Raw genomic sequence first — 18,304 nt, 5'->3', positions numbered from 1 at the left:
TTTCTATATACTAGATCGAATTTCTGACACATGTTGATATGTATGTGTGTGTGTGTGTGTGTGTGTGTGTGTGTGTGTGTGTGTGTGTGTGCGGCTGTATGTCTGTGTAGAGTGATTCCTCGATAACGGTAGCACGTATCGTGACGGGGTTTGGCTTATTTTGTTCGTTATTATGTAAGGATGAAGCCAGAAAATTGTATTTAGCGATAAAGGAAGAAAAAAAAATTTTTTTTCGATTTTTAAAAATTTTTGGAAATTTTTTTATGTCTGTGTAGAGTGATTCCTCGATAACGGTAGCACGTATCGTGACGGGGGAGGGCTTTTTTTGTTCGTTATGATGTAAGGATGAAGCCAGAAAATTGTATTTAGCGATAAACGAAGAAAAAAAATTTTTTTTTCGATTTTTAAAAATTTTTTTTTACGGGAAAAATTTTTTTTGCGGGAAATTGTCGTTTTCTTCCTTTTGCTCCCTCATATAGGAAGTTTTGTGATGGGATACATTTAGGCTTTCGTATATAATTATCGTAGGATATATTTAATGATATTTCTATATACTAGATCGAATTTTTGACACATTTTGGAATGTATGTGGGTGTATGCGGCTGTATGGCTGTGTAGAGTGATTCCTTGATAACGGTAGCACGTATCGTGACGGGGGAGGGCTTATTTTTTTCGTTATGACATAGGGACGAAGCCAGAAAAATTCATTTATCGATAAACGTAACGTTTTTTTTTCTATTTAAGAAAAAAATTTTTTTTTTTTTGCATTGTTTGTTTGAGATACCCGATAAAGCTGAGAGGCGCTTTCGTTTCGCTTTCGTAATTAGAAAGATGATATTAATATTTTCAAATTATTTTTAAGTTAAAAAAAAAGTATGAGGAAGCTACTTGCCAATACATTGGCAGCGGTTTTTTCTTTACTTTCAAGGGCTTTTTAAAATAACGGAGGAGTACTTGTGAATGAATTTTAGTTTATTCTCATCAACCTTGATTAATTTCTCTTTATTTATTTAGGAAAATAAATTTTTTGTAAATTTGACTAAAAAAATTAAAAAATTACGATTTACATTTTTTAATGGACAAGGTTTATGTAATTCATTGACATCACTTGATTTTTTTCAAAATTGTTACTTCAATAATATTTCTAATCCAATAGCAGTTGTATTGATTTTTTCATCAATTATATTTGTTAAATGCCAAAGCAATAATAGTATGTCCTGTTGCACAACACAAAACGAGATGTGACCGTTTGAAATGTGTTGATAGACGCTCTTGGATCGAATATTGTTTTGCAAATCAGTAAAGAACTCAAGTTTAATGTAAGTAGGTGCTGCCACGAGTGTCAAGTTTTCTTTTTTTGAACTTCCGAGCCACGATATACTCAATTTACTTATTCTAATTGTAGCGAATTTACCAAAACTTTTGTAAGATTCATAAAAAAATTAAAGGACTCGCAATTACCGTAAAGTCGATAAAATTGTTGTATTGGCAATGTATTTGCAGCGGTTTTTTCTTAGCAATTAATTCGCTGTGTTTCTCAGGCATTTGTTTGAAATATTTTTCTTCTTTTAGCATGTGAATAATATGAAGTTTTTTTAAATTTTTATAAATAAAATCATTATTACTATTAAAAAGTCGTCATTATCTAAGTTGTACGTAAAGCAAACACGTAAAAAGTTTTATAAGCTGTAAAAAAATTTTATGTTCTAAATTCTATCGTTCTTTTATAAAAAAAACATTCAAAGAAAGCAAAACGAGGTAGTTTTAGTTCCACGATATGAATCATGATGTCAACTTTCAAGATTTTCCATTTTCTCAGCATTATTTTATTTTTCTACGAAGGTAAAAATTGTATTAATACTTGATTGCTCTCGCTTACAAACCTCTGATTTTTTTGCAGTCAGTTCGAAAAAATTACGAATGGAAGGAGGAACGTATGACTATGAAAACAAATATAAGTACCAAATTTCTATCCAGAAAAAAAGTGTACGAGATGGAAATTTTCACCACACGTGTGGTGGTGCTATCATAAGCGATTTTCATATTTTAACAGCGGCTCATTGTTTCGTTGAAGAGAATGATCTTGACAAATACCAAATAAAAGCCGGAACGAGTAATTTGAAAGAAACAGGCATACTTCGGTCTATAAATTCCGTTGTAATGGATCGTAGATATCCGGAAAAACAAGACTTCGACGTAGCTGTGATCCAAGTATATTTTTTATTCACTCTTAGTATTCTCAAATATTCTCGAAGAAACAATAAATATTTTTTCTATACAGTTAAAAAATTCTTTGAGTATTAAACATAATTCACAATACTTAAGTAAAATCAATCTACCGACGGACAGTACGAAATCATACATGAATAATCTTGCCACAGTAACTGGATTTGGTTTGAATGGTTACAAACGTGGAAAAGACGTAAATGGGAAAGAAATTCGTATTCCGAAAAAGGATCCCTGGAGACGTTTTATGGAAGTGAAAGTCATGCAAGTTCCAGGCAATCCTGCATGCTTATTAAAAAATATTTTATGTGTCGTGACAATTGCAAAGACATCCTCTCGTTCTATAAATCAAAATCTTTGCTCGGTATTAAATTACTATAAATATTTCTCCAATCTTACGAACTTGCGTTATTACTTATTAACGTTTATGTTAACAGGGTGATAGCGGTGGACCCTTAGTATACGAAAACACTGTAATTGGCGTTTTTAGCAGAAGTAATGAGAAAGATATTATGACCGATAAAAAACCAATATATTTCATGAAAGTTTCAAATTTTATGGGTTTTATTCGACAAGCCATGGCGAATGAACAAGACGGCATTGTCAAATGTGGTGGTAGTCGCGTATTTTCTTGTATGCGGTTCAAGTGAATAGGAAGTTTAAAATAAAATGAAACTATCAATCAATACCACGTTGAAAACGATTATTGATTAGTAATTATACATCCCTGCAATTTTTAAAATATTGAAAGACAAAGAAAAAAATACTTATACAGCGTAAAATATAAATTTTTCAAATTTCATTTCCTACTATTAAAAATTTGTAATAAATTCAGTGCATCACGATTTTTTTGAATACTCATTGTATGTACAGAATGTTTACACATTATTTGTAACATTATTAGAAGAAATTATTGATTATTGATTATTAAACATTTTGAGTTTTTGCGATTTTTATTTTGAACTATAAAAAACGAATAATAGTTTTAGATATTTTTTTTATGCGTAGTAATGAAAAAAATGTGCGATCCAAGGATTCATGCCGTACACAGCATCGCGAAACCTTATTAATCAATTGTAAATAATGAGAAAGAAAGAGAGAGAGAAGAAAAAATCACTGACTTTTGTGCCTCGTCGAGTTTGCAGCAAATGTACTGGAGTATCGGCAGGGCTTCGTTGAAACAGGACACCCCGCGCTCGCGCACGTTCTTGTTTCTCCGGGCGTTCTCATCCATTTCTCGGCACTCCTCGTCTGCGTTGCAAAACGTGTAAAATAAACGAAAAAAAAAAAAAATTAAGTCGACCATGTGTACGATGTATATATAAAAAAGGCACCGAGTGGGACACCACCTACCCAAAAACAAGCAGAACGACCTGAGGGTCTGGCTGGTGGCCGCCTGGGCGGCCGTCTTCACCGCCTGATTGCCGTGCTCGAAGGCCTCGCAGCAGGTCGTCAGGGTGGCTATTATCAGGCGGCCGTTCATCGTCCAGTACGGGCAGCAGGCGACTTGCAGCAACACCTTGCATAATAACGATGATAAAGATGATGTATTTTCCCGACCGAGCTTTCGATCTCGCATTTATCCATGAGCAATCGTTATTGTATCACTCACTTTGAGCATGTCGGTCTGGGCGTCGTCGGGCTGCGACAGTATCGAGCCCATCGCGTGCAGCATCTGAGCGGGAAGCCAGAGCGAGTCGTCCTCCGGCTCGTACGGGGATTGGAATCTGTCGTCCCTCAGCATCCTCTGTAAATGCGAGCGTGAATTTCGCGATGCCTCGTTTGTAGTCGAGGGACACATAGTTTCATCGGGACCCGTACGATGGGCGAGCAGGAACAATAATACAGTTCATTAACGAAATTACCAAAATATTTATACAATTATTTTGACTTTGTCAGTTGCAGATTTACTGAAATAAAGGTACTAGCCATCTAGCGGTGGAAGCTCAAAGTGAGCTTATTGCATTTACGGTGGTTGAAAATTGGCTTTAATTTTTTGAAACAGATAAAATGTTCATTTTCAAGATATTTATAATGCGCTTAATATTTTCAACACAATTAAAATAGAACAATTATAGTGACACAAAAACAAGCCTTCTAGTGCCAATTCATTATAACATTTCAAATGGCTATATCTTGGTAATTAGTACATTGATAATGTTCTAATGTCTACCATGTCTACCAGGAAATCGACGATTCCTTCAAGTCACCGCGTTTTTGTCTCAATCCTCGCTTATCTATTCGCACAGATTGAACTTTTCTAGGGACCGAACAAGTAAGATCGATCGAGAGCAACTCGTGACGTGTCGAGTCCTTTCAAGTATTATTATCCGTATCCTACATAAGCCTTCGCGCGTGCTGGACGCGATCATAATATATAATACCTACACAACATATTTCGTGACTCGAGCGCGCGGCAACGACGGCAACGCATATGACATAACTCTTGCTGTAATCTATATACGTTATATATGTACCGAAAAAAGAAGAAAAACTCACGTGTAGGCCGGTGAGGCCAAAGGCAACGAACTTGCTGCGCCGCGTCTCGAGGGTCAGCTGTACGGCACGTAGGCACTTGGCGCGCAGCTCGTAAGGCGGATCGCGCAGCAGTCCCTGCTGCTTGTCCAGGAAGTCTGCGCATGTAAAGAGAGAGAGAAACAGATGCCAATACGGATCATAATTCGCCCCTATTGTCTCCTTAGTTTCTTGAGCCGAGAGAGAGTCAGCTCGTAATGCGCTCCTGTTTTATTTTTTTTTGGGCATTTTCTTATACTCGTGTGTGATGTATGACGTTTGCGTGTGCGCTATATGGCATACACGAAGAAGTAAAAAAAAAGACTCGACCGGCTGCAGCTTTACATGAAGCCATATTTGCGAAGGTCTATGAACTCGCGGCGTGATATATCTGTCCGAGTGCAGTATTATACACAAAAGCTACACACATCATCCTTGACTCGAGAGAGAGAGCGATTCATTATTATATATAGGATCTTTTCAAGTACGTATAAAAGCCAAAGAGCACCGAATGCAAATTTTTTTTTCACATATCGTAACTACCGATATACGTTTGTACACCAATATCTCGAGCTTTTATGCATCTCTCAAGCTCCTCGTAATTACGCTTCAACCTGTCATTAAACGCGCGTTGAAGTGCAGCGCTCTAATACACGAATTAAGAGTTCCTCCGATCCATTTGCGAGAAACGCCGGAAAAAATCGTTTATAGAATAAAAAATAAAGGGGCATGTGTCATGCCGAACGAAGGAACTTAAACAAAAACACACACAGAGACGCGCACGCATACGTAAATTACTATTATATGCAGTCGATTGCATGTCTACCGCGATAATGCGCCGCATATTATCGAGCATTAAGATTTCATCGACGCACGCAACACACGTCTGCTTGCTATACCGATGATGCTCTTGGATTTGTGCAGCAGCAGCGGCGGCATGCGAAAAACTCATTTAAATGTCTAAATATATTGTTCTCGCGTAGCAACGGGAGCAAACATCGGCATCCATATGTCATGCGTTATATGTAGGATGCGGAGAGGCACACGAGTCGCGCCGTTTATAATATCTCGTGTACGCGACGATTGCTCCGCGTGTGTGTGTGTGTGTGTCTAATGATCGGAGGATCTGCATGAAAATTTCAAAGAGTATATAGAGTGCAGCCGAAAAATGAAGGAGAAAAAATCATGTGCATTAATTGTTTTTTTTTTTCATCGAGCTGCGTCCAAACAGATGTCACAGCTGCTACTCAAGATACTGCTGCTGCTGGCATCTGACGTATCGCATTGTTGTTATTTATTTTTTCAACAACCATTTGTAGATGTGACAATCGTTTATTTGTTTTTTAATTCACATCTTGCCAACTTCACGACACAATTAATAAATTGAATCTTTGATTTTGCATCAAATACAAACACGTGCAGTAAGTAACGAGTGTGTCAACTTTGTCGCGCGTCAGTGACCTCTAAAGCAGCTGCAGCAGCAGCAGCAGCACCTTTACCTGAATTTTTATTTTATGATAAATAAAATAAAGCTGGCCAACTTACCGCAGGCATCTTGTGCAGCTTTTTCCAGCGCGAACAGTTTCGAGCTGTGTGCCTCCTTGACGATCTGCTGCAGCAGATCCTCCATGACACTCTCTGTATCCTATCTACTACTACTACTACTCGTGTGTGTGTCGTTATTGTTGTTGTGCTTCAGTCCACGGCGGCTACGGACACGATCTCAACTCCAGCGCGACACCCTCTGCTATCGTTATTATCGTTACGCAGTACGGACCGTGTGACATTGGCCCGAGAGAAAAGCCGACGTCGATGTCGTGTGTGCTTACTCGTGGCTGCCGCTTCTGCTACTATATACAACCACTATACTTCGCACGTTGTAACTTTGGTAGTAGATAGGCAGCAGTCGGTCGCCAATTTTATCGTCCGTAGTCTTGTGGAAGCGGATCGATACCCTGGTCGCCGCTGCCGCCGCCGGGACATGCGCGTTTTGCCGTGCTGCGGGTAGTCGTGAGTCGTGCCGCCGCCGCTGCGCACGTGGCAATACACCAAAAAGCACACACATCCCCTTTCGATAATAATAATGTATATGTCTTTTTTTTTTTTGCTCTATACGTTAAGCTTCAATGACGCAACTGTGCTTTATAATCTACGCAAACACACGTCTTCCCTTATCGGACGGATGTCGTACTTTACGTTTGATTCGACCGTACTATACGGCAGTTTTATTTATAAATGAAAACGAGAATATTTACATCGCAAACTCCATACGTAATTTTATTAATAATGGAGCGATCATTAAATAAATAATAATAAATTACAATATCGAGGGTGGCATTTTAAAAATGAAACACCTCGAGAATATATACATTATCATAATAAAGTAAGGCCGAAGCGAGCCTACTTAGTAGGACACGCACTCGTATCAAATACTTAAATCTAAATTATTTATACAGTTATACTGTTTATACTAAAAATAAAACAAAACAACAAGAAAGTCAAAACGACACACACAATTCATCGATCCTACATTCAACGATTTCAAGGTATACATCACAGTCATACTGTTTTAAAATATAATACAATGTCAAATTTCAATAAAATCGATTCTCTCGCCCGTGGTACACGCGTTCACTCGTATATATAGTTAAGCGATATATCTCAGCGAGAAACCTTGAAGGTTGTGTTTAAACTTTCCTGCATTGACACACAAAAAAAAAGCGTGTTGATATAACGTTAGCTACAAATAATTGAAAAACAACGTGCGTAACGTTTCACGAACCTGAAGACTCTTCGAGGCTTTGCTGCCGGTCTTGTCCGACTTGATTTTCGGCGACTCGGCGACGTTCACGGCGCGCAGCGTCAGTCCGCCGGTGGTCGTTCTCTTGCGGATGATCTTTTTCAGATCGCAAGTCGCGTCCTTCGGCTGAGAGAGAAAGAAAATTATTTGAATCCTTATTTGTTATTTTCAATGATTATCGAGTAACGCGATACCTTTTTATTTTCCTTGCCGGTGGCTGGACTGATTTTGGCTTTTTTGGATTTTTCCTCGACGACGGGACTCACTTTCTTCGGCTACGCATTAAAAAATTTATCAATCAATTAATATTGCGTACAAGCGGAAGGATTATAAAATTCACTCTTACCTTATCAGCCTGGAGTCTCTTTTTCGTGACATCGCTGACCAAGCCTCTTTTCTTATTCTCCTCGAAACTGATGTTCTCCTTCACCAGAGGTTGACTCTTATCCTTGGGCTGCTTGACTAATTTGCCCATCGACGTTGATCTCTTGGTCTGCTGTACCGTCGTCTTTGGAGAGGAAGTTTTCTTAACCGCTTCGACCTTATCGTCGACGATTTTCTTGGCCGACGATCCGTCTTTGGCCTTGGCTCTCGATCTCGTGACGATTCGATTGGGCGTTTCTTTTTTCTCGCAGCTGACGGCGGTGGTGGTTCGTCGATGATGACACGAGGACGACGACGACGACGACGACGGCTTCTCGACGCTCTTGGAGCCAACTTTTTCGCCGTGGGAGCAGCCACCGCCGAGCGACTGTCTATTTTCTTGCTGTTTGTGTCAAAAGAAAACGCAAAGAAAAATTTGACGTATTCCTCGATTTTTGAAAAATTTAATTACCTGTTGCAGCAGCAATAGACGATTCACGTTCGACATCGTCCGAACTTTGATCTTCAATTCCTTGTTTTCATCGCGCAATCGTTCGATCTGTAATCGAATAAAAAAGACGATACAGTCGATAATCACGAATTCAATAAGTCGAGCTTTTTTTTTTTTTTGGCTTACTTCCAGCACGAGGGACTGCGCGTCGTTGCCCAGCTGTTCGACCGTCTCTGTCAAGCGTTCGTTCTCGCAGCTGACTTTTATCAATTTCGTCTCGCAGTACTCTACAAAGAATCAAAATATTTTGAAATTGAGTCGAACGAAGGGAAATGAAGGATTTTAACGGAATTCGTATGGTACTGACCGATGAACAGATCCAAAACGTATTTTTGATTGCTCGTGAGGTCCGGGAACAAACGATCCAAGCTTGAAAATAAGTCAATGAGTTAGTCGATGATTTTTGGCGCGAAATAACGCACTTTTCGCGAAAGAGAATCGATCGACAGAGAGTTTAAAAAATTTACTACGCGTTTTTCAATTTGAACTTACATTTCTTGATTCATTTTTGCGAGATATATGAGACCGGTTAAAAGCAAAAAAAAAAAAAAACAACAACACGTCACTTGGTAAGAAAATCGAGTACGCACTGTGTACACAATGGAATAAAATGAAACTTCTGCTGCGACACAGTAAAGATGTTTACTATTGAAAAGTTAAACGGTCTCTATATGTACATGAGAATTTTTCCATAACGATCGACGAGCGACCCAGCAAAATTGTGGAAAAGGCGACACCTGATGTAAATTCATTTCAATCAACGTCCAGGTAGTTACGAATTTCAAATGTCTAATTGATAGCGGAAATCAAGTTCTAATCGCGATGCCGCGCCAAGTAATCCACGCGCGCCCACACATCTCGCGGAACTTATAATTGCAGAGTAAGCTGCACTCATATTAGTGCAACGGCACACATAGCCTCGCGTATGCCCGTCGAATGTCAACGATATGTTTGTTACATTTTCATCGCGAGGCAATAAGACGTCGTCGGCTCCGATCGTGCATTGTGACGGATGCTGCTGCTGCTGCTGCTGAGAGTGTCCGAAAGGAGCATTGAAAAAGTCAACGTATAAAAAGTGGAGTGTATACAAAAAAAAAAACCCGCTACTCGAATGGACGATGATGACTCATCATCGGAAGGCTGTCACAACAGTTTTGTACGCGGGCGACGATTTCGATAAAGCGCGCACCTGTCCGATAAGCTGCTGAATTTTTCGCTGATAATAATTTTGAAAGGCGAGCGATGCTGTGCGTCAGCTCGCGTCGATCGGAATCTTCGGTGTATCGTCGTTAAACAAATGTGAGTTTTTCCAGGTTTATTAGTTGTTTCTGGCAAAAGTTATTTAGTAAATAACACCAACGTTATTAACCTTCAAACTCGTGACATCGGCATCACATTAATCATAATTGCATTTTGATGTTAGGAAACTACTGAACGTTTTATTTTGTAGTCGAGTAATAGAGAACATTCTTTTTACAGAAAAACTTCATCATGGATGTTTTTAATAAGCTTCGTAACACTGTGACCAATACGCTGAGTAATACTGTTAGCAATACGGCCCACAGTCTTTCTCAGTTGTCCAGTGTTTTGCCAGGAAATCCAGTAACGAGAGAGTATGAAGTCACAGCACACATATGCAGCGCCGGTCCTGGCTTATTGTGGAAAGTTTACAGTGGATTCAAAAAATCCACTAAACAGAAGGCAGCGATATTTGTTTTTGAAAAGCGTTTACTCGATCAATGGCCTGACAGAGCAGTTAGAGATAATGTCATTGAAACGCTTAAAAAGGGCATCGTTCAACTAACTAAATTGAGGCATCCACAAATTTTGACAGTTCAACATCCATTGGAGGAGTCTAGAGATAGTCTTGCTTTTGCAACTGAACCAGTGTTTGCTAGCTTAGCAAATATACTGGGAGACGTTGACAGCTTGCCTCAATCTGCTAGAGCTGTTCTCCAAGATTATAAACTTTTAGATCTTGAAATGAAATTTGGAATCTACCAATTAGGAGAAAGCTTAGCATTTTTACATAATGATGTGAAAATGTTGCACAGAAATCTCAATCCAGAAAATATTGTTGTCAACGATAACGGTGATTGGAAAATTTTTGGTTTTGAATTTTGTGCAATGAACAAATCACTAGATGATAAGGTACATATATTTTATTTGTTAAATTTTTTGTGTATACTGTTTAAATACTAACTTGCATAATCTCTGAAAATTATTATTTTCAGCCAAGTTGGATAAATGTGGATTACACTTCTTCTTCTTTGGGAATTAAACCACCTATTCATTATCAAGCTCCAGAGTGCATCAAGTCCACAATAATTAGTCCATCTAGTGATATATTTTCTCTTGGTATACTAATATGTTACCTACATGCACCCAATAATCCATTGTGGAATTCTAGGAACGACAGTTCAAATTATGTAAGATTTTTAGAAGAATTGAAAAATATCATCACCTCAGCAAGAAACTTTGACTTGCCGAACTCTTTAAAAGATACTGTTAAATTAATGCTTCATGGTGATCCTGAGCTTAGACCAGATGCTTTCCAGATTGTCAAGGTAATTTTTGTTAAATTTTTTCATTTTTTTCATTATATTGATACATTCATGTGCTCTTACAGATTGAATATTTTAATGATATTGGTGTTAAAACATTAATATACCTTGACAAATTATTTCAATGGGACAATTTGCAAAAATCTCAATTTTACAAAGGATTACCTCAAATTTTGAAACAATTTCCAAGACGTGCTATTTTGCAAAAAGTTCTCCCAGCTTTGCAAAAAGAATTTGTGAATGCCCCAATGATTCCATTTCTACTTCCCAGTATTCTTCAAGTTATGGAAGAATGTACTACTGAAGAATTTAATGAAAGAGTTCTTCCAATGTTAAAACAGATTATTGTTATTGAAGAGCCACCTCAAGTAAATTTTGTTTTAAATTTATTATTTCAATAAATGTGAAAACAATTAAATGATTAATTTTAAATATTCATAATGATTTCAGATAAGTTTGCTACTTTTACAAAAAATGGAGCTTCTTTTGAAATGGTGTTCACCAGACATTGTTAAAAACTACATTTTACCAATGATGACTCGAGCTTTAGATTCTAAACTGGAACAACTCCAAGAACATTGTTTAATAGCAATTCCATTAATAGTAAAAATTGTGGATAGCTCAAGTATGAAGAACTCTGTGATCCCTAGGATGAAAAAAATTTGCTTATCTGGCAAAAGTGGACATTATAGTTTAGGGGTCCGTGTGAACTGTTTATTGTGTCTTTCAAAAATTATTGAAAATCTAGATTCATGGATTGTAAGAGAGGAAATTTTACCATTCCTTCTACAAATTCCTAATACTGGTGAACCAGCCATTTTAGTTGCTGCTATTGGTAAGAATAATATTTGAAAATTTTGTCAACTGAATGAAAAAGAGAAATAATGTCAATAATGATTGTTTTCAGGTATTTTTAAATTAATATTGGTTAACAGTAAATTGGGCATTAGTAAAGATTTACTAGCAACAAAAGTTTTACCCTTTTTGTTGCCACTTTGTGTAGAGCAAAGTTTTAACCCAAAACAGTATGAGCTATTAGTTGCATTGGTAAATGACATGGTTACACAAGTTACCATGGAGCACAGAGAAGCTCTTCAACAATTACAAAAAACAAGACAATTTCATGAAAATATGTCAGATACTCTCAATGATATGACATCACCAGTTAAAAGTCCTCTAGACAATATGATGTCTTCACCAACAAATCCTCTAGCTATGTTTGAGTCTAGCTCCACTTCATCTCCTCCCGTTAAATCACCCATGTCACAACAATCTCGAGTTCTTAGTTTGGATGATAAAATAAGGTAAATTTATATCATGTTTTCGATTAAATTTTGAAATGAAAAAAATCGCTAAATACATTTTTAAATCTCATTAGACTGGCCAAACAAGAAGAAATGGGTCAACGAATTAATACTCAGAGTACTTTACAACCTAATGTCACAACTCCTGTGACACAAAAGTCAAGACCCAAAGATTTAACAGATACTTTGTTAGCAAATAATTTAAATCAATTGAATTGGTCTACCAACAAAACAACCCCTGTTACTGGCACTGTACCAAACTATACATCGATTAATTCCAGTAGTTCTTTTACATCTCCTACATTAAATCGACAGCAGAATTTCATGGTAAATCAAATGCCCCAAACAACTCCAGTAAATTGGAATCAACAAGTGCCTAACAATTTTGGATCACCTAAACCAATGCAATTAGGTACTAATTCAAATTGGACATCACCATCAATGATGTTACCTACTTCTTCACTAACGAGTCCAAGTTCTCAAAGTCAAAGTACTTTGAAACTATCTACTGAAGAAATTATGGATTTTCTCAAGTGAGCTGAGCTCGAAATTATCTTTGTTAATAGATGTAAAATAAAAATATTCGCAACAGAATATGAAGTTTAAAGTGAGAATAATGTTTTCATAAGATATTTAAAATGGCAAAGTTTAATTTTTATAAGCTAATGACCAATCAATGTATTTATCTAAAACTAAATTGAAATAGATTGTTGGTAGATTAAAATTTTATAATTTGCATACTTATAGAGATACATATGATTTCAAGAAATATATCATTTTTGCAATTTTAAATGATTCATCAGAGGAAATTTATAATAATAGAAAATTGTTTCTTTCTGAGGAGGTACCGAAATCTAAACAAACTTTTGGGTATTATTTATTTAGAAAGTATTGTCTAAGTAAATAATTTATAAGTGATTCATCATCATTCAGCTAGTGGTATTTTAGTTCATTTTTCCATCACTTTTGTAGATTGTGCAATAACAATTTTCTTACTTAATTATATCGACGATCTAATATTATTTTAAAATTAATTTAAATAGGTCATCAACCACATATTTTCTAGTCTACATTCAATAAGTAAATTATTTTAAAAATAACACAAAAATCATATTTAAGATGTGAAATATTTGTTAAACTTGGAAAAAACTGACGTTATTCAATCGACATATTGCGTGTATAATATAAATATTTTAAAAAGTAAAAATTGTAAAAATTTTTTAAATAAATATCGAAATGTAATTATTAAAATATAGCGTTATATTATATGAATCTCTTCTGAACTTAAGGTTAAGAATAAAATGGCGATTAATATTTGATGAAAATACATTCTCAATTTATATTTTCAATACAAAGTTCATTTTTACATTGTATAATAAATATAAATCTATAACTTACTTCATTACCTAGTTTTTATTACAAATATCAAATGATTATGAATAATCTTTTCAGAGATCAAAATTAAAAGTTAAAATCAACGAGTACCACATTATACCAAGTATAAATTGCTTATAATTAAAGACGGAACTTTAGTTTATAACTGATGCTTAAGATCATGTAGAATTTTAAAATATCTATCACGTGACATGATCTCAATTACATTGTACAAATACTCGAGTTATTACAAAGATCAAATTATATTTTTTCATTAAATTTCCGTTAAAATTTGATTTATTGACTTAAGGTAGCAGATTCTTAAAAAATAAATTATTCGTTTTTTTTATTTACATACGAAAATCGAACTGTCATGGATCAAATAGATTGGATATATTAAACAAAATGAGAACTAAATTTTACACATAATAGTACTCAAAAATCTATTTTATGAATCAATAAGAATTCATAAAAAGTATTGGTACGATACTTCACATGATTTTAATACACGAGCTTGTCTTTGCATAATTACTTTAGAGTAATTCAATTATGCAAAAGTCAACTTGAAACTCTCACAAAATTCGCTGATTAGCTATTCAATTTTCGAATTGAATGCAGATCAATACAAATTTTTCACAATTCGTTTACAGTCATGTAATTTTCAGTTATTTAAAATATATTTAATCTCTTAGGGTTCTTACAATTTAGTACGGAGATTTTAAAGTATGAGTCGTTTTCTGACGTTACATATTATTTACTATTTGTGTGACTGGTTCATTAAGGAAATCCCGACTATAACGTCGTCAAATACATCCTGTTACTCGTACTAACTAAGTATTCTTATCTAAAATTGAAATAGATCACAGAATATGCAATCTCTTTTTTTTTATTTGTACCTTTTAAATTCATGTCAAATAATACTAATTTTACGCGTACTATTTTGTTTTGAAAATATGCATGAATTTTAAAAATATTCCATCATTTAATCGTTATAATTAATCAATTTTGAGTATATTTTAGTTTCTTATAGTACACGTAAAAAATTCTATAAAAATTAGTTTAAACGAAAAAAAATTACAACCTTGATAACAAAGACTTGGCGAAATGAAGATTTAATTTTCTATGCAACTTAATTAAGTTATATCAACTTAAAAATAATGTATACAAATATTATAAAAATATTTAAAATGTTATTTGTTTGAGACAAGTACATCAAAAATATAGTTCATTTTTTGTGCCTCAAATTGATATTCTGATATCAATCCTTACGAAATAAGACTTAATGTTATTTTTATTAAGCTAAACATTCTTATTAAAGCTTATTAAACAAAGTTTCTAAACAGCCACCTCCATTTTCAGTTATTGCTGAGGTCTTACTTTTTTTTCTAATCTTACACTTGTACAAAATCACTCGTTTACTTAGAGATAAAAGGTAAATAAAAAATAATATAGAAACTTTTAAGATGGCATCAGATACCTTGTATTTTGTGGCAAAATTTCACTCATATTAACAGCTGGTTGTTGTAGCACAGCTCCATCATGAAGCATACGTTCTTTGAAAGCAGAAAACGTGTGAAGAAGGCTAGTGTCTTTATGCAAGTTTTGAATGTGCTGAAGTAAATTAGTAGTTTCTTGCTTCATGCTACCATTATCTTTGAAGAAACTATTGAGATCTGGCCTAATAAGCATAGCTGTTGTGGTTGTGCTTCCTGCGTCAGAAACTGGTACTTCTGTGTTTGTTACTTCTTTTTTATTGGCTTTAGTTTTTTTAATACCAAGGTGAGTTTGAGCATGTTTATTCAAATGATCTTTTCGTGAAAAAGCTTTCTGGCAAACACTACATGTAAAGTTTTTATCTCCTGAATGAATTACGTAGTGCCTTGTGAGATGCTCATTGCGTTTAAAAGCTTTAGTGCAAACAGGACATTTGAATGGACGTTCATCTGAATGGCCTCGCATGTGCTGATCCAGGTGCTCTTTACGTTTTAGCATTGCTCCACATTCTTTACACTGATACTTGCGTTCCTAAAAAAAATTTGTCAGATTATAGTAAATATGATTACAATACTTACACCAAAGATCAAAATATATACCTGAACATGAACTTGTAAATGTTGTTCAATTTCAGTCTTATCAGAAAAAGCTAGATTACACTCTGGACAACAATATAATGTAGATCCATCGATGGCTGTTGTTACTTTTATTTCTCCAGTCTTTGCTCTGAATTTAATTTTTTTTTCAGGTTTAGGGGCTTCATTTTGTTCTGTTTTATTAGAATTTTGAGTTTGAGACTGTAAATGATTTTGAATTTGTGTTTGACTTGAAGAAGCTTCTGCTTGATTTTCAACATGAACATTTACATCATTTTGAGTTAATGTTAGAAGTGGGTGATCAGTGCTCAAGAATTGACCATCATTCTGTATCTGTGCATTTTTATAAACTGAGGGAATGTTCAAAATATTATTTTGTATTTGATCATTCTTATGTTCATCTGCTTTCTCTTTTTTTACATGCTCTGACTGAATTTTAATTAATTGTTGTAGAGTTATTGGTATAGAAGATTGTACCCTTTGTATATACTCAGCCATTAACAAATTTTGCTGTTATAAAATTATTATTAAGAATAAATAAATAATATTGTAAATGCAGTAAAAAGGAGTATAAAAGTTTTAATTTATAATAAGTACCTGGTTATCAATATCATCACTTTCCACTTTTATATTATTACCATCATCTTTATCGATAGCACTTTCAGTTGCTTGCTGAATATAAACATTTGGGATGATTCTCATAGGCAAGTTATGAGATTGAACATTTAATGTTGCATTATTTTGAGTGTAAGTGGGAATGTTTAGTGCCTGCAAGCCTTGTTTTTCACAAATTTGGACCAGAGCATTGGTATCGGCCCAATTTAATATCGTATTAGTGGAATATTTGTTATGAGAATTAATCTGAAATGTCAAGCAGGTACAGTTAATAAAATTCAATACAGTATTGAAAATTAGTAAAATTAATGCAATTAAATATAAGTACATACAATTGCTTGCTTAACGTTGTTAGAATCTGCAGCAGTGGTATAAATTATATCTTGTGTGCTATGCAAATGATGGTTATCATTCGAAGCAAAATTAGAAGTTGTTACACTAGGGCGAATAGAAATCTCAGAAAACTGAGGCAGTGAACTCTGAGCATTGTTATGCTCAGAAAAATTCATTTTGGTCAAATTCAACTTGGCACTAATGAGTCTGAAAGAAAAAAAAATTATTTCACACAAACTTTAATTAAATAATAAATATTTGTAATAAAATAAAGGAATAATATTAAGTTGAGGCCAAGGTTAGAAAAAATGACTTGATTTACGAATTATTGCGCGTGCAATTAAAATTTTCAAAGTGGCTGCAAAATTTGAAAGAAGAAAGTAACGTTTTGATTTTTAAAATAAAAATATCAACGATTACGGCTCGATAAATTGATAATGTAGCCGAAATAAAATTAAAGGATATAAAAGCATTCATAACAAAGATGCACGATAGGTGCGAGTCAATTAATTGCATGCGAAGGGATTGTGTACGTGCGCATCGCCGCATCTGCATCGATAATTCGCAACTTTCAAAAACACTATCATAATCCGCACTCTTTTCTCACCTATAACGCGTGCAACGAAGCGACAGTGCTCGTGCACTTTGGCAAATGTTAATACACTACTACTGCAGCACAACAGGCAGTCGGACAGGGTATAAATTGGCAAGGGTACGAAAATAAATCTCGAGATTCTCGCTGTGTCGGTGCTATATAACCTTAAACGCGACCCCGGCGTATACACAACGGTGCCAAAAGCTTTGCATAAAACGCCATTCGGTAATCAATGTGAATTCGGCAATGCAACACTACTACTACTACTACTACTACTGCGCACACACGGTGTCCCCCGACACTCGGAGTTTGATTTTCGTTGTTTTTGCGTTTACATCGGCGCTCCGCCGGCAGTGGTACTTGCATATATACAGCCCCGCGGAAATCACTGCAGGAATCGCGAGCGAGTTGTAGATAAAAAAAAAAACTAACATAAACTCGGATTTGCAACGTATAGGATTCCGGCTGAGAGCGAGAGAGACGGGTTTCGGAGCACATTAGCGAGAGTCGCAGGTGGCGATTGCACGGCACACGCAAGTGTATACACACACGGGGCTACACGATCCTTTGCAAGGATAACGCAGATCGGATAATGCCGAATACTTCATCCTGTGCACTTTGTCGTAATTTATACAAGAAGCAGCAGCAGCAGCCTCGAGTTATTCGGGCGTTATTTTTGTTTCAATTTTAATAACGGGTGCAAAATTGAGCGAGAGGCCTACCTTGCGCGTTGTTTATAATGTATGAGCGTCCCCCATGCAGCGTTGGTGGCGGCGTGTACTAATACTGCCGACTGCGAAAATTGCTCTTGCTAGGCTTGCGCTGCCCGATGTATATAGGTATAATATCCTTACATACCTTATATATAGTACAGTTTCGGAGCAGTACTCCGTGCTAGATGGGTAAGTTTCATATACCTATATATAAAATCAGCGCCCGCCGCGTAAAACAGAGAGCGAGATAGCGCGGCATGCCCGATGATGATGCCCGAGAGAGAGAAGCAGAGAGAAGAGGG

The 18,304-nt window shown here is 35.6% G+C and overlaps 5 protein-coding genes across 6 annotated transcripts in view; 2 read left to right on the top strand and 3 right to left on the bottom strand.

Annotated features, from left to right (window-relative positions):
• LOC106652915 (brefeldin A-inhibited guanine nucleotide-exchange protein 3) overlaps positions 1 to 6,613 on the bottom strand; it is a 42,654-nt gene extending 36,041 nt beyond the window's left edge. The window contains exons 1-5 of the mRNA XM_014372093.2: positions 6,286 to 6,613; positions 4,726 to 4,859; positions 3,839 to 3,973; positions 3,580 to 3,745; positions 3,348 to 3,477 (exon numbers count right to left, since the gene is read on the bottom strand). Coding sequence (XP_014227579.1) covers positions 3,348 to 3,477; positions 3,580 to 3,745; positions 3,839 to 3,973; positions 4,726 to 4,859; positions 6,286 to 6,370 — 650 coding nt within the window. The 5' untranslated portion in view covers positions 6,371 to 6,613. The remainder of the gene's footprint in view (positions 1 to 3,347; positions 3,478 to 3,579; positions 3,746 to 3,838; positions 3,974 to 4,725; positions 4,860 to 6,285) is intronic.
• LOC111694399 (chymotrypsin-1-like) lies at positions 1,777 to 3,118 on the top strand. The gene is made up of 3 exons (XM_023462474.1): positions 1,777 to 2,211; positions 2,282 to 2,590; positions 2,664 to 3,118. Exons 1-3 carry the CDS (start codon positions 1,921 to 1,923, stop codon positions 2,874 to 2,876), a joined length of 813 nt encoding a protein of 270 aa, XP_023318242.1. The 5' UTR covers positions 1,777 to 1,920; the 3' UTR covers positions 2,877 to 3,118.
• Positions 6,614 to 6,990: 377 nt separating the features above from the next.
• LOC106652938 lies at positions 6,991 to 9,091 on the bottom strand. 2 transcript variants are annotated; one of them, XM_014372126.2, is made up of 8 exons: positions 8,907 to 9,091; positions 8,722 to 8,783; positions 8,541 to 8,641; positions 8,376 to 8,462; positions 7,887 to 8,306; positions 7,735 to 7,815; positions 7,523 to 7,666; positions 6,991 to 7,437 (listed from the first exon to the last, which is right to left on the bottom strand). In XM_014372126.2, the coding sequence occupies exons 1-8, from the start codon at positions 8,918 to 8,920 to the stop codon at positions 7,402 to 7,404; spliced, it is 945 nt and encodes a 314-aa protein (XP_014227612.1). In that variant the 5' UTR covers positions 8,921 to 9,091; the 3' UTR covers positions 6,991 to 7,401. The 2 variants fall into 2 exon arrangements, with proteins under 2 accessions (XP_014227612.1, XP_014227611.1); XM_014372125.2 differs by having other exon boundaries at positions 6,991 to 7,666.
• A 163-nt stretch (positions 9,092 to 9,254) lies between these two features.
• Positions 9,255 to 13,490, top strand: LOC106652937 (SCY1-like protein 2). Its single transcript, XM_014372123.2, has 7 exons — positions 9,255 to 9,713; positions 9,894 to 10,565; positions 10,649 to 10,981; positions 11,044 to 11,346; positions 11,429 to 11,813; positions 11,886 to 12,282; positions 12,357 to 13,490. Exons 2-7 carry the CDS (start codon positions 9,906 to 9,908, stop codon positions 12,817 to 12,819), a joined length of 2,541 nt encoding a protein of 846 aa, XP_014227609.1. The 5' UTR covers positions 9,255 to 9,713; positions 9,894 to 9,905; the 3' UTR covers positions 12,820 to 13,490.
• Positions 13,491 to 13,594: 104 nt separating this feature from the next.
• Positions 13,595 to 18,228, bottom strand: LOC106652936 (zinc finger protein 90 homolog). The gene is made up of 5 exons (XM_014372119.2): positions 18,012 to 18,228; positions 16,694 to 16,901; positions 16,344 to 16,607; positions 15,750 to 16,256; positions 13,595 to 15,681 (listed from the first exon to the last, which is right to left on the bottom strand). The coding sequence occupies exons 2-5, from the start codon at positions 16,868 to 16,870 to the stop codon at positions 15,115 to 15,117; spliced, it is 1,515 nt and encodes a 504-aa protein (XP_014227605.1). The 5' UTR covers positions 16,871 to 16,901; positions 18,012 to 18,228; the 3' UTR covers positions 13,595 to 15,114.
• Positions 18,229 to 18,304: the final 76 nt, after the last annotated feature.

The sequence above is a fragment of the Trichogramma pretiosum genome, unplaced genomic scaffold (genome assembly GCF_000599845.2).
Source record: "Trichogramma pretiosum strain Unisexual culture from Peru unplaced genomic scaffold, Tpre_2.0 scaffold3, whole genome shotgun sequence".
In the NCBI taxonomy this organism is placed as follows: domain Eukaryota; kingdom Metazoa; phylum Arthropoda; class Insecta; order Hymenoptera; family Trichogrammatidae; genus Trichogramma; species Trichogramma pretiosum.
Note: the sequence above shows the minus strand (reverse complement) of the source record. Positions and strands in the feature narration are given on the sequence as shown.